Source organism: Rhinolophus sinicus, chromosome 15, assembly GCF_057876585.1.
Source record: "Rhinolophus sinicus isolate RSI-liver-muscle chromosome 15, RSI-T2T, whole genome shotgun sequence".
Taxonomy (NCBI): domain Eukaryota; kingdom Metazoa; phylum Chordata; class Mammalia; order Chiroptera; family Rhinolophidae; genus Rhinolophus; species Rhinolophus sinicus.
In genome coordinates this window covers 86,852,750-86,864,733 of record NC_142515.1, presented here as the reverse complement: position 1 = coordinate 86,864,733, position 11,984 = coordinate 86,852,750, and the positions used below count along the sequence as shown (strand labels likewise).

General features: G+C 54.0%; 2 protein-coding genes across 2 annotated transcripts; one reads left to right on the top strand and one right to left on the bottom strand.

The window, feature by feature from the left end:
- Nucleotides 1-3,122, top strand: C15H19orf67 (chromosome 15 C19orf67 homolog). Its single transcript, XM_074338089.2, has 6 exons — nucleotides 1-474; nucleotides 1,183-1,327; nucleotides 1,451-1,551; nucleotides 1,637-1,822; nucleotides 2,161-2,295; nucleotides 2,747-3,122. Exons 1-6 carry the CDS (start codon nucleotides 140-142, stop codon nucleotides 2,919-2,921), a joined length of 1,077 nt encoding a protein of 358 aa, XP_074194190.1. The 5' UTR covers nucleotides 1-139; the 3' UTR covers nucleotides 2,922-3,122.
- A 3,006-nt stretch (nucleotides 3,123-6,128) lies between these two features.
- On the bottom strand, nucleotides 6,129-8,551 carry MISP3 (MISP family member 3). The gene is made up of 3 exons (XM_019746167.3): nucleotides 7,339-8,551; nucleotides 6,751-6,824; nucleotides 6,129-6,506 (listed from the first exon to the last, which is right to left on the bottom strand). Exons 1-3 carry the CDS (start codon nucleotides 7,904-7,906, stop codon nucleotides 6,489-6,491), a joined length of 660 nt encoding a protein of 219 aa, XP_019601726.2. The 5' UTR covers nucleotides 7,907-8,551; the 3' UTR covers nucleotides 6,129-6,488.
- Nucleotides 8,552-11,984: the final 3,433 nt, after the last annotated feature.

Genomic DNA, 11,984 nt, shown 5'->3' with positions numbered 1-11,984 from the left:
GTCGAGGTAAGGGAGAGTTGGCCTGGGCACCGCGCTCCCAGCCCTGGTAAATCCCGAGTTCCCGGGGCGGGGTCGAACCCGCGGCCAACGGGAGTGGTGGAGGCTTAAAGAGCTCCGATCCCGGCCTTCAGCCCCCAGGATGGCTACGGAGCAGTGGTTCGTGGGGCCGCTCCCCCGGGGCCCTAGGGAAACGCAGCCCCCAGAGGACTTCGAACCTGGAGCACAACCCTGTGGAGATCCCTCGTGGTCGACGCCCCCTGGCCAACCTGGGGACCCAGCCAAGGCGCAGCAAGAGGATGTCCAGGAGCAGCTGCTGGAGGCCTCCCCCTCTACTCCTACCCCGGAGCCTCTGGCCCCAGGCCCGGGGCCCGTACCTCCTCGCCTATCCTTGGACACCATGTTCAGCCCCATCACCGAACAGCTCCACTACCTGCTCAAAAAGGCAGATGATTTCCAAAGCTATTTAATCTACAGGTGATGCTGGACAGGGTCCCAGGTCCCCGTGGATAAGGAGGATGAGGAAACAGGAGACGGAAAGAAGCGTGACTGGATAGGCGGGTGGCACACACCAGGGTTGTAAACTTAAGAGCATTAGGAGCCAAAGACAGTAAATGAAGCCAGCTGATTAGGAATCCAATTTGGAAGTGCTGAGGGCTGTGAACTATTTGAGGTTAGGGAGCGCCTGCTATTATGTGGGCTCTGGGTTGCCAAATCTCTAGGACTTTTTCCCCCCAGTTTTTAACTGATGGCTTAAGTTTTGGACCCTGGGCAGGCTAAATAAAACCTATCTGAGCCAGATTTGGCCTGCTGGCTATCAGTTTGAGACCCCAAAGGAGAATGTGATTCCCAACCCAGGAGAAAAAGGACCGTGATTCTCACATTTCAGCATCCATTGGGATTTTCTAGATTTCTCAGCTCCACCCTGCAGAGAATCTTGAGTCAAAGGCAGTAGTAGTAGGACTCAGGTGTCAGCATTTTAACAAGTGTTGCAAATGGTTGTGATGCAGGTTGTCCTGGAAGATGCTCTGACAAAGGCCTGGCATTGCGGGGGTGGGGGGGGTGGGGGGGGGTGGGGGGGGTGGGGGGGGTGGTGTTGCATCGGAGGTCCATGCCAGAAATAGAATGGGAGAAATGGGGGAAGGGGAATGAGAGACCCAGGCAAAGACCCCCTTCTCCTTTCAGCAGGGACCAAGTGCAGAAGGAACAGCTGGCGAAGGCTATGCCCACCTTCTTAAAGATGTGTGAGCCTTACTTCCTGTACCTGGAGGCAGCTGCACGGAGCATGCCCCCCATCTATGGAGCTCTGCAGGAGCTGGTCCGAAAGGGGGTGTGTGGGGCGATTTCCTAGACCCCATGTCCCTTTCTTCATCTTTTAGGCCTGGAGGCTGGGGAGGGCCGGGGGGTGCTCCTGGCAGACCAGCTAATCTCATGATGCCCCTCTTCCATGCAGCTGTTAGAGATCTCTCAACAGCTGACCCTGCGCCTGGAACAGCTGGTGCTCATGTATGCCTCCTTTGGTTTTGTGGACCTGGAGGAAACTGACCCCCTAAGGTAAAATGGTAGGAGACGGGGATGGGGGTGGTGGTGGAGAAGTCCAGGCCTCAGCCTCCTTCGCCATTCTCCCATCTCCTGTCAGCATCTCCTGTTTCTTCTGCGGGAGGTTCTCCATCAGTCCTTCCCACGAGGTGTCCATCTTCAGATACTGTGCCCCTGCTGCCTACACTGCCAGCCGCTTTCCCCGGTATCTCTATAAGAAGATGCGCTGGAACCTGGAAACCACCTCAGAGCCCGGAGGCCAGGGGCAAGATTCCCATGTGGATTAGTGAGTTCCCTTCCCTGAATCAAAGCCCCCTACCTATGCAGAATGCCAATATGGGCCTCTGAACCACGACCATCAAAGTGTGGAAAGCCGAGCAGGAAACTAAGGAAAGGCCATCCCCACATTTAAAAAAAAAACACGCATCCCCCAATCAAAATAAAAATACTCATCTTAAAAGTAAGCTAAGCTGGCAGGGAGAAAAGGCCTCAGTATTGAGTCACATCCCTACCTGAGAACTTGAAGGCAATTTCTGATGAGTTTCCACCTCACCTCCAAAATTAAAGCCCTCAATAGAAGCTAGGAAACTGCTCACCTTTAATTTCTGCCCCTTCCCCTCCCAGCTACTTCCTGTGCTATCGAGATACGTGGGAAGACACAGGCAAGAGTCCAGCCAACTCGTGCCCCCAGATTCAGAAGCTGTGGTCGATCGGGCGATGGGTGCCCCTAGGACCAGCAAAGGATGACCTTTATTCTTGGTAGGAGCTAGGGCGATGGCAAGGTGGGCCTGGGCTCTGGAGAGAGGGGCTGAACCCCACCAAAGTCCATCTACCTCCCCCAACACTGTTTCCCTTGGTAATAACAACAGCATTTTATTGTACCCTGCTTTATGCAGACTCATGTAACAACCCACTGAGGTCTATACTAATAGCCCCATTTTACAATGAAAGAAACAGGTGCTCAGAGAGGTTAAGTTACCTACCCAAGACACCCAACTAGCTAATTGGCCAGGTCAGGGCTAAGTTGTTCAACTTCCCAGAGCCATCACCCTCTAGGCTTCTCATCAACAAGGAAATCACTTTCCCCCAGGGTTTTTCCCACCCCCAGCTGAAACAAAGCCTCTTTCAGCCACAGCCTCTCACTCGAGGGGAGGGGCTCCCGAGTAGCAGGGGGAGCTCACGTCCAAACCTGTCTGTCCCCGGCCCCCAGGATTTTGTGCCCGCAGCCGCCTGGGGACTACCAGCAGCTGCTGACCATTGGCTTCGAGGAGCCGTCACACATGCTGGCCACCGACCTGCTGGTGCAGATCCTCACGGGCCAGGCAGGCCCAGCCCGGCCCCCGAGCGCGGCCGGCCCTGCGGCGTGGGCCGCGCAGGGGTCTTGAACCTGGAGAGTGTGAAAGCTGGAGCTTGACAGTTCCAAACTCCAGGAGAGGGGGCAGGGGAGGGGCTCAATCATTCTCCAAGTGCAGCTCGGCCTCACCTTCCAAGGGGCGAGGCCGAACTGGCCCGTCCACATCGGGTCCCGCTCGGCCGCGGAGCCCTGCGTGCGGACACACCAGTTTTGCGTTAAATAAAAGAAAGAAAAGAGGTCACAGACTCAGCGTCCGCTCGGAGCGCCGCGCCCCACCCCCTGGGGAGAAAGCCCCGCCCACTCGCGCGGTCTTCTGGGAAATGTAGTCTTTGGAAACAAAACCGTGGTCCAGGGAACCGGTGGGTGAGAATTCTGGGCATGCGCAGAAGGGTGCATGAAGCAAAAAGGGAAGTAGTGGTGCTTGTCAACAACCGGAACCCAAAAAACCTCAAGTTTCGGGTAGCCGGGAAATTCAACTCCCGCTGGGGGTGAAGAGATCCAGGGCCACGCCCAATCGCATAATTTGACCCGGAAGTTATTTTTGTATACGGTAAAAGACGTATTTTCCCGATGGACCCCAGGAAAGGGCCCGCGATCAGTTTTCTAAGGGCCTAAGTCAAATCTTATTCTTCCAGCTTTTGGGTCCAGGAGCGGGCCGGTCGCTGTACCCCGCGCGGTGTCCGGGGCGCAGACGGAGTGGGAGAGCCGCAAAGAACTACAACTTGGGATCTCTAAAGCCTCACCCCAGCCTTGGACTGGAGAAGAGACCTGGGTTGAGAGAGGTGAATTCACCTGCCCAAAGCTACAGCGAGGAAGTGGCCGAGCCTGGACCTGAGCTGGGTCCTTCTGATTGCTACTGGTCCCTTGCGAGAGGAGAGGTGTCCTTCCTGACCCGGTGTCACTCAGCTGCAAGTTACGCCGTTCAAACTAAGGGACGCCTTTTGGTACCCGCCCCCCACCTGCACGCCCACCCCCGGGCATTTTCAGAGTTGGAGAAGAGACCTAGAGCCCTGCTTTTATGCTTTTAAGCAAAGCACTCGCTTACCTAATAATCCCTGGCTATAGTATTATCATAAGCCCTAGTTTACAGACGACAAAAACGGACGTGACAAGTGAAATGAATCAGGATTGGACTCCAAAACCCTTGTTCTCGGAGGGAGGGGGCTTCTGGTGACAATTTCTGACTGCATTAACGATTTTTTACTCCATAGCCCAGGTATGAATGAGTTCAAAGGGGTTCTGAAACTCCTTAACGCTGATTTGAGGTAGCCCCTGTGAGATTTCTGCCAGCTGTAAAACTATAAATTAGCTCAGTTCAATAGAAATATAAAGCGAGCCACAATGCAAGTCATATGTAATTCCAAATTTTCTAGTAGCCACATTTAAAAAAAATAGAAATCAGACTAATTTTAGTGATATTTTATTTAACCCAATATATCCAAAAATTATTTCAACATATAATCAATATAAGAAATTGTTGAGATATCTCCTTTTTATATTCCTTTTTATAGTCCTTTGAAATGTGTGTATTTTACACTTAATAGCACATCTCAATCTGGACTAGCCACACGCAGCTTTAGACTGTCTCATCTTAAGACTAATCCACAGGCCACTTAAGACTAAAGATTTCCGGTGGGTGATGGTAGTACTGGGAGAGGAAGGAAACAGGCTGGATTTCCTGGGTCTTGTTGATCAGGAACTGTCTACACCCATGATTCTCCAACTTGAGCATGCCTGAAAATCACATGGAGGTTTTGATCAAGGCTAGGATGGGGTCCAAAAATGTGCATTTCTAAAGAGTTCCCTAGGGATACTGGTACTGCTGGACCAGGCAACACCCTTTGAGAACTGCTAGCCTTTACATTATGGCTCTCAAATTGGGCTCCATGTTGGAAGCACCCCGGGAGCTTTACCAATGCCAAGGCCCCCCTCAGATTCTGCTTTACTCGTCATAAGTGTGCCTCAGGTGATTTTAACTTGCAGGAAAGTTTGAGAATGCAGGTCTACATTTAAGCTCCGGTCAACTCGTTACATGCTTAATTCTTATCTGCCCTGCTGGAAATTAAGAAAGGACTCTGGGTGTTTCCATGTCTACCTTGGCAGTGATCTTTCTTGCCTTTCTCTCCAGACCTCTCAGTCACAGTCAAGCATGTGGTCAGTGTGCTGATGACAGGGTCAGGGGGTGGGTCCTTAGGCTGAGCTGCTCTGGGGGTGCAATGCTTTGTGAGCATTCTTTCAGTCTTCATTAGCCATCTTTTGTCCCTGTGCAAGTTCCAGCCTGTTGCTAGATCCACGGTATACAGAGTTGGACAAATTCAGGAGTTTAAACAATGATTCTAAAATGTTTCCTGGGTCTCACCATTTTTTTGGTCTCATTGCACCTCTAAGAAACTGGTACACTAAAACCACAGAATATGATTGCACAGATACAGTTTTACAACTTGGGGTGTCCACAGAACCTTATGAATCCCATCCAGGGGGGCCTTGAACCCCTTGTCTTGGGACAGAGAAATTAGGGAGGGCTTGCCAATTGACAGCCGCAAGCCCCATTGCAGACGGGCTGCTTGCTGCTTCCTGCAGCCCCCTGCCCATTTAAAATGTTTCCTTATCACATTATTTAAAGTTTAGAGTTCTCTTTTAAAAGCTGGGTTTCCAGTTGCTTTTGGAAAGCAGAAGCTCTGGCACCATTTAACTCACTCATTGGTAGCACTGCTGAGACGAAGGGACACTTACCTGCCCGTTGAAATGAGGCATTTGTTTTCAAGTATACCCCATCTCTATCCTTACTATCTGCCTGGGGCCCTAAGAATGTGAGATTTGCAGTCGCTGGGAAGATTGTAAATGGCCTTCCATGCCCTGCTAAGGAGATTGTACCCTCACTTTTTTTTTTTTTTTTTTTTTTTTTTGGAGCTGCTGTTTACATCCCTAGGGCAGGAACAATCTCTTATCACCTCTGTCTAGCCAGCGCCCAGCGCTGGGCATGCCGTTAGCACTAATAAAATGTTGACGAAGTCTGGAAAGGGAGGTGTGAGCTCATTGGTCGGAAAGCCGCAGCTCGCGGCCGCGCCGCCAGGGGGCATCAGGACCCAGGACGGGCCGTGGGAGACCCTCAGCCCCAGAACAGGGTGTTAAGGGCACATGGCGCATTACCGCCCGCGCCTACTGCGGCTTTCTTCTTCGCTTGCCGCTCTCCCGCCCCACCCCAGACCAAGAAGACCCAGAAGAAAACAGTCTGCACTGCCCAGAAAGAAGGAACTTTATTGGGGAGTGGGGACAGCAGAGGCGGTGACCCGGTCCTCTAACAGTCAAGGCAGGAGGGAAAGGCTAGCTCTGTTTGCCGTTAGGCGGAGGGCAGGACAGTTTCACTGGCTGTGTTGTGGTGGTGTTTCCCAATGGGGAATAACACTTTTATAGCGAAGACAGGTCAATTTCACAAAGTCAAGTTCAATGATGGGCTGGTCGATTTCATCTTCCCCGGCGCAGACCGCTGGCCCCGCTCCAGGCCTTCTGCTGATCTGGAGGGCACTCTTGGGCGCCCCTGCCCGGGTCTTCTGACGGGAATGGTACTTCCGGCCGGGGGTCCTAGCCTGCTCCAACTTCAAGGCTTCCGCTCCTCCTAGGAAGAGGGGGCCAGTCGGGACACGCCGGCGCAAGGTAGGGCGGTTTGGGGCCCAGGACCACCGCCGCCTCCTCATCCCCGACCCGCGCCGGGGACTTTGGGTCCTAGCCTAGACTGACTTCCCGGGGGCGCAGGGATACACTTTCCTGGGCCCAGCATACTGGCAACACGGAGATACGGGTGTGTGGTGGTGGTAGGGTAGTGGCCAGAGACTGAGGCACGAGGAGAAAGGGGTTCCCACCTGCTCCAGGCCGTTCTCCGAGGCTTTTCTGCGGGGAGGCCAGATCACCGCCAGCTTTCCGTCGCCCCTGATCGCTGCGGGGAAAGGGGCACTCAGCGAGGGTCGCCTCTCCTCTCACCAGCTGGAGGTGGCCAGGACAAAGGAGCCCGGCCGCGCCCCTTAAACACACACAGGCGTTCACTTCCCTCCTCCCCCCTGGGAGCCTCCATTCTGAAGCAGGAGGGAGGCAAACCCAGACTGGGGAGGTAAGAACCCGAAAATTCAGGACGACCCCAAGAGTGGCAGAACCCAGGCAGGGTTCTCTGGGACCCGACAAAGAGAAAGACATCTGGAATCCTCCTCCCTTCTCCCACCACGAGCCTAGGTGGGATGGATCTGGAAGTTGACCCCTCCGAATAGGGGGCGGGGCGCAGCACAGAGAGAGTGGGCAGCCCAGAGGGGTGGGCATGGAAAGGAAAGTTGAGAGGGGGTTGTCCCAGGTGTCTGGGTGCCAGGGGAAATCCCCAGGAGGCCAGACGAGGGAACACTGGTGTTGGATAGTCGGTGAGCGCGGCTGGAGCCCTGGGAACCCCGGCGTGCGCGGCTTACCCGTGAGGCTCGGCGCGGGCTCTCTGAACTCGGCGGTGCCATAGACGCTGAGCCTCTGGCGTTGCAGCTCCCGCTCGCGCTCCTGCGCCTCGCGCACCTCCTGCTCCAGCAGCGACGGCGCCATGGGCGGCGGAGCGCGGGCCAGCACCGGGCACCGGCCCTGCACGGCAGAACGCGGCCGGCTTCCGGGCTGGGGCAGCCGCTGCGGCCCCGTGCCGCCCTCCGCCACCGGCGAGGCGCCGCACCCGCCCGCGGCCTCGAAGAAGCGCTTGAGCTCGCCCAGCGGCTGCGGCGGCGGCCGAACGTGCGGCTCCGGGGTCGCGGGGCGCGCCAGCGCCGCCTGCCGGTGGGCCTCCCGCTCGATGTCTCGCTGCATCTGTGCGCCCGCCCGCGCGCGCTCTAAGGCGCGCGGGAGCGCGGGGCCTGGGCCGGGCAGACTGAGCACCGGCCGCACGCGCAGCTCGACTAGTTCGCGGCCAGCGCGGCCTGGGCTCAGGCCCCGGCTCCGACGCAGGCTTTCCTCGCGTTCGCAGCTCCGGCGGATTTCGCGTTCGATGGGCGTCTCCATGAGCGGCTCCTCTGGGGACTGTTGGGGGGTCTCGGAGCGCAGTGGAAAACGCTGCTGGGGGGCTTCCGAGTCTGATCCAGAGGAGGAGGTCTCAGAACCCTGAGGGGGACACTGCCCTGGAACCCCGGCGCTTAGCGCTTCGGATGGCTCGGAGTCGTCGCTGCCTGGCCCCGCACTCTCAAAGCTCCCAGGTGTGCACGGCCCGGGGCGCCCTTCGTCTTGCCCCGTTGATGGCCCAAGGACTTCGCTCTCTCGCTCGGGAGTCTCCGCGCCCTGTTCTGCAGAGGGCACGGGGACCTCGCCGCCTGGCCTGGGGACTTCGGTGTCCTGCTCTGCGACAGGCCCGGGGACTTCGCTGTCTGACCCCGGGGGCTCTGGGCCCCTCTCTTCTGACGACCCCAGGGCTCCGTTCTCAGGCCCGGAGGCCTCGATGTCCAGGGTTGGTAGCAGCTCGGAAGCGTGGGTTCCTAGAGCTTAAGTTTTGATGCCCACAGCTGGGACACGGTACCGTGCGCGGCACCTGTAGCCTCAGTCACTGCCCGCGGGTTCCAGGGCGTTGCCCGCACCGGCCGCTTCTCTGACCCGCCCCTGGCCTCCAAGAACAGCCCCTGGGGGCAGGGCCGGGCACCGCCCCCTGCACCTGCCCGGAGCACTCGGGCCCCGCCCTGGCCCCGCCCTCGGGGCGGGAGCGCCTCTGTCCGGCACCGGATTTTGTCCACTGGCGTGTCTCGGGTCAGCTCAGGGCACCGGACTTACCTAGACTCGGCTCGCTATTTGGGGGGTCAGTCTGGGTGCCGTTTCACTCACTGGCCGTCACGTTGGCACTTCTTCGGTCCCACGTCCCTGGAATTGCCAGGAGGCTTGGCCCCAGCTGAGCCCCGGGCTGGGCCAATGAACCACTGGCCCTCTGGTAGTGATGTCTGTCCCCGAAGATATTCTGAAGACTTGCCAGCTTTGCCCAGAGGGTGCCAGCGGACAGCTACGCCCCTGGCTTCTGAGCTGTCCGTCCACGTTACACCCCTGCGGCGCACAGCTCGGGCTGGAGGGGGCGCCAGGAGTCTGGGGGCCATGCGAGGCTCCCATCTTTGCGCCACCGCTCGCTCCCACCCAGAGGCCGCTACCCGTCACCCCTCCCGGAAAAGTTCGCGAGGCATCCGGGTCCAAGTGCATTCCTAGATTGAGGGAAGAGGGAGGAACAGATACAACGTGGGGTGGCTGCAGTTGAAAGGCTGTCACCTTGGGCCCAGATGGCTGGGAAGGCCCATAGAAGGATCCAGGCTTGCAGGAAGGAGCAGCTCTCTGCAGCTGGAGTCAGATCCTGGCACTCACGCAGGTGACCCACTCCCAGGGACATTGTCCACTCTCATCCCTCCGGCTCTCTCCAAATCTGCCTTTTGTCTCCCACCCCAACCAACCATTCGGGTGTGACCTGTTAGAAAGATATAATTATCTAGAAAAAGTAGGGGCCTATGCAGCCTCAGGAAACCCTAATAATCCAACTGATCACTCCTCTCAACTCTCTGCCTACCCTTTCCACCCTCTCATTCTTCTCTCTCCCGGATTCCAATCTCAAATTACTACCCTCCTCACTCTTACCATCTGACCTTCCTTCCTCTGACCCCATTGGCCTAATTGGAATCGGGCCCACCGGGTTCCATCCACTCATAACTTGAGCAAGGTGCCAGCCTTCTCTGAGGCTCAGTTTTCTTGTCTGTAATATGGGGATAACAGTGCCTACTCACTTGGGAGGAGACAAAGATTAAAGCTGTACTTCTGGAAAGAGTTGTCTGTATAGTGGCCTCTCCATTTTATCACCTCTAGCCCCTCTCTGGCCATGCTAACCCAGCTCTTGGTCCCACCATCCCACTGAGCCTTCTCCATCCAAGGACGCTGATGACCTCCATTTGTCAGACCAGGTCACTGACTCCTCTCTGACCTCCTCTCCATTAGCTCCTTGGTCTCCAGGTATACCACCCTCTCCCAGTTTTCCTCCTACTTCCAGCGCCCCCCTTCTCAGACTTCTGTTCACCTGCATCAGCAGGCTTCTTTCCCCTCTGGCTTCTATTGGGATTGGCTGATGAGAGACAGGAGAGTGAGGTCAACATATTTATCCCATGCCCCCTCCCTCAGCTGGATGCAGTTGGCTGTGTTCCTCCACTCCAGGCAGCAGCTCTGCACAGCTCTCTCTCTCCAACGCCAAGGGGTGTAACAGCTCTTGGCTGTTGCTAACCCAGGGTGCGCACAATGCTTTTATTGTTTCCCCATACCTTTGTAAACCAACTCTATTAGGTTCTCATCAATTACTCAGCTTGAGCACACAATCTCTGGGACCCTGACAAATTCCAATCTCATGCTTTAAACACCATTTCTATGCTGGTGTCTCCCAAATTTATATCTCTAGCTCTGACTTCTCCCCTGAGTTTTGGTTCCATGGCCAACAGTCTCCAGTCTAATAGATATATCAAACTGAATACTTTCAAAACAACTCTTGGTTTCCTCTAACTCTACTCCTCCCCATTATGTATGACAACTCACCCATTCTAGTTTTCATGCCCAAAACCTAGGAGTCAGCCTCAATTTCTTCCTTTCCCTCAGGCCCCCTCCAATCCAGCTGTATATTGAATTGTTGTTGGATTTTTGGGCTGTGTTCCTAAAACGTATTCTGAATTCATTCACATCGCTCCACCCTCATCCCAGCCACTTCACCTTCCTCCAATGGCTCCCCCTCAAACTTAGAAGAAAATTCCAAATTTCCTGCCCCAGCCCAAAGGCTCTGCCCACTTCTCAGTTCTCATCTTCTGACCCTCTCTCCCTCAGTCACTCCTTCACTCAGCCTTCATGCTTCCCTCAAACCACCCACTTCATTCCCATCTCGGGGCCTTTGCCCTTTTCTCTCCTTTTGCTTGGAATGCCTTATTATGTTGCTAGCTTCTACTATTCATGTCTGGGCTCAAATGTCACTTCTTCAGACAAGTGGTCCCTGATCATCCAGCCTACATAATACACAGCCCTTCTCATTACCCTACCCCTCTTATTTTCTGTAACTCACCCTATACTGCAGTTATCACCAATTACCTTTGTTTCTTTGTATATTATCTGTCTTCCCCACACCAGAAAGTGAGCTGCATTATAGCACTTTTGGTTTGTCTTGCTCACCTTTATACCCAACTCCCCCATGCCTAGAACAGGGCCTGACACATAGCAGTTGCTTAAGAATTATTATTGAATGATACTGGGCCCACACCAATGCTGGGAATAAAGAAATAAATCAGACCTGGAAGTCGTGTTTGAGTTTGGGAGAGACACAATTATTAATATAAACAAAACAGTCTTGCCTTAATGTGGAACGCAGGACAAGAGTACAAAGGGAAGCTTATATATTATACATATAAATTGTTAACAGTTATAAAATTGTTAACCAAAAAATAAAAGGCCAAAGTGAGAGGCAACAAGCATTTATTTGAGATCTAAAAGAATTGCTATTTTGGAAGCACAGATTCAGGCAGAAACCCAACCAGTATTCCAAGCAAGAGACAAAGGCAGGGGGTATTTTGTGAGAGAAGGAAGGGGAACAATTACATTAATAGAAGAAAGGCATTTCTATTGGTGCAGATGAACTAACATAGTTATGCCAATTCTAAACAATGTTTTAAATTTTCAATCTGATAGTCATCAATCTGGTAGTCATATATCTGCTTTCTTGTTACCCTTGCAAACAATTTTTTGGGACACAGTGTTGCTTTAGGCCAGTCCAAAGGTTATTTTGCCCTGTTTTAAAATTCCAAAGCTTTGAGGCATATGACATGTGAGCCAGTTTCTCTGGGATGGCAGCTCCAGCTCCATTTTAAGGTGGCTCCGTTTATACTATTATTATTATTATCATCATTATTATTATTTACAAAATCAAACTACAAGCAATTAAATAAAATACACTCTCTCCTCCAAATAGTGGGAACAATCCATATGTCCATTAACAGATGAATGGATAAACAAAATGTGGTTCATCCATACAGTGGAATATTACTCAGCCATATAAAGGAATGGAACACTTATTCATGCTACAACATTGTGCTGAGTG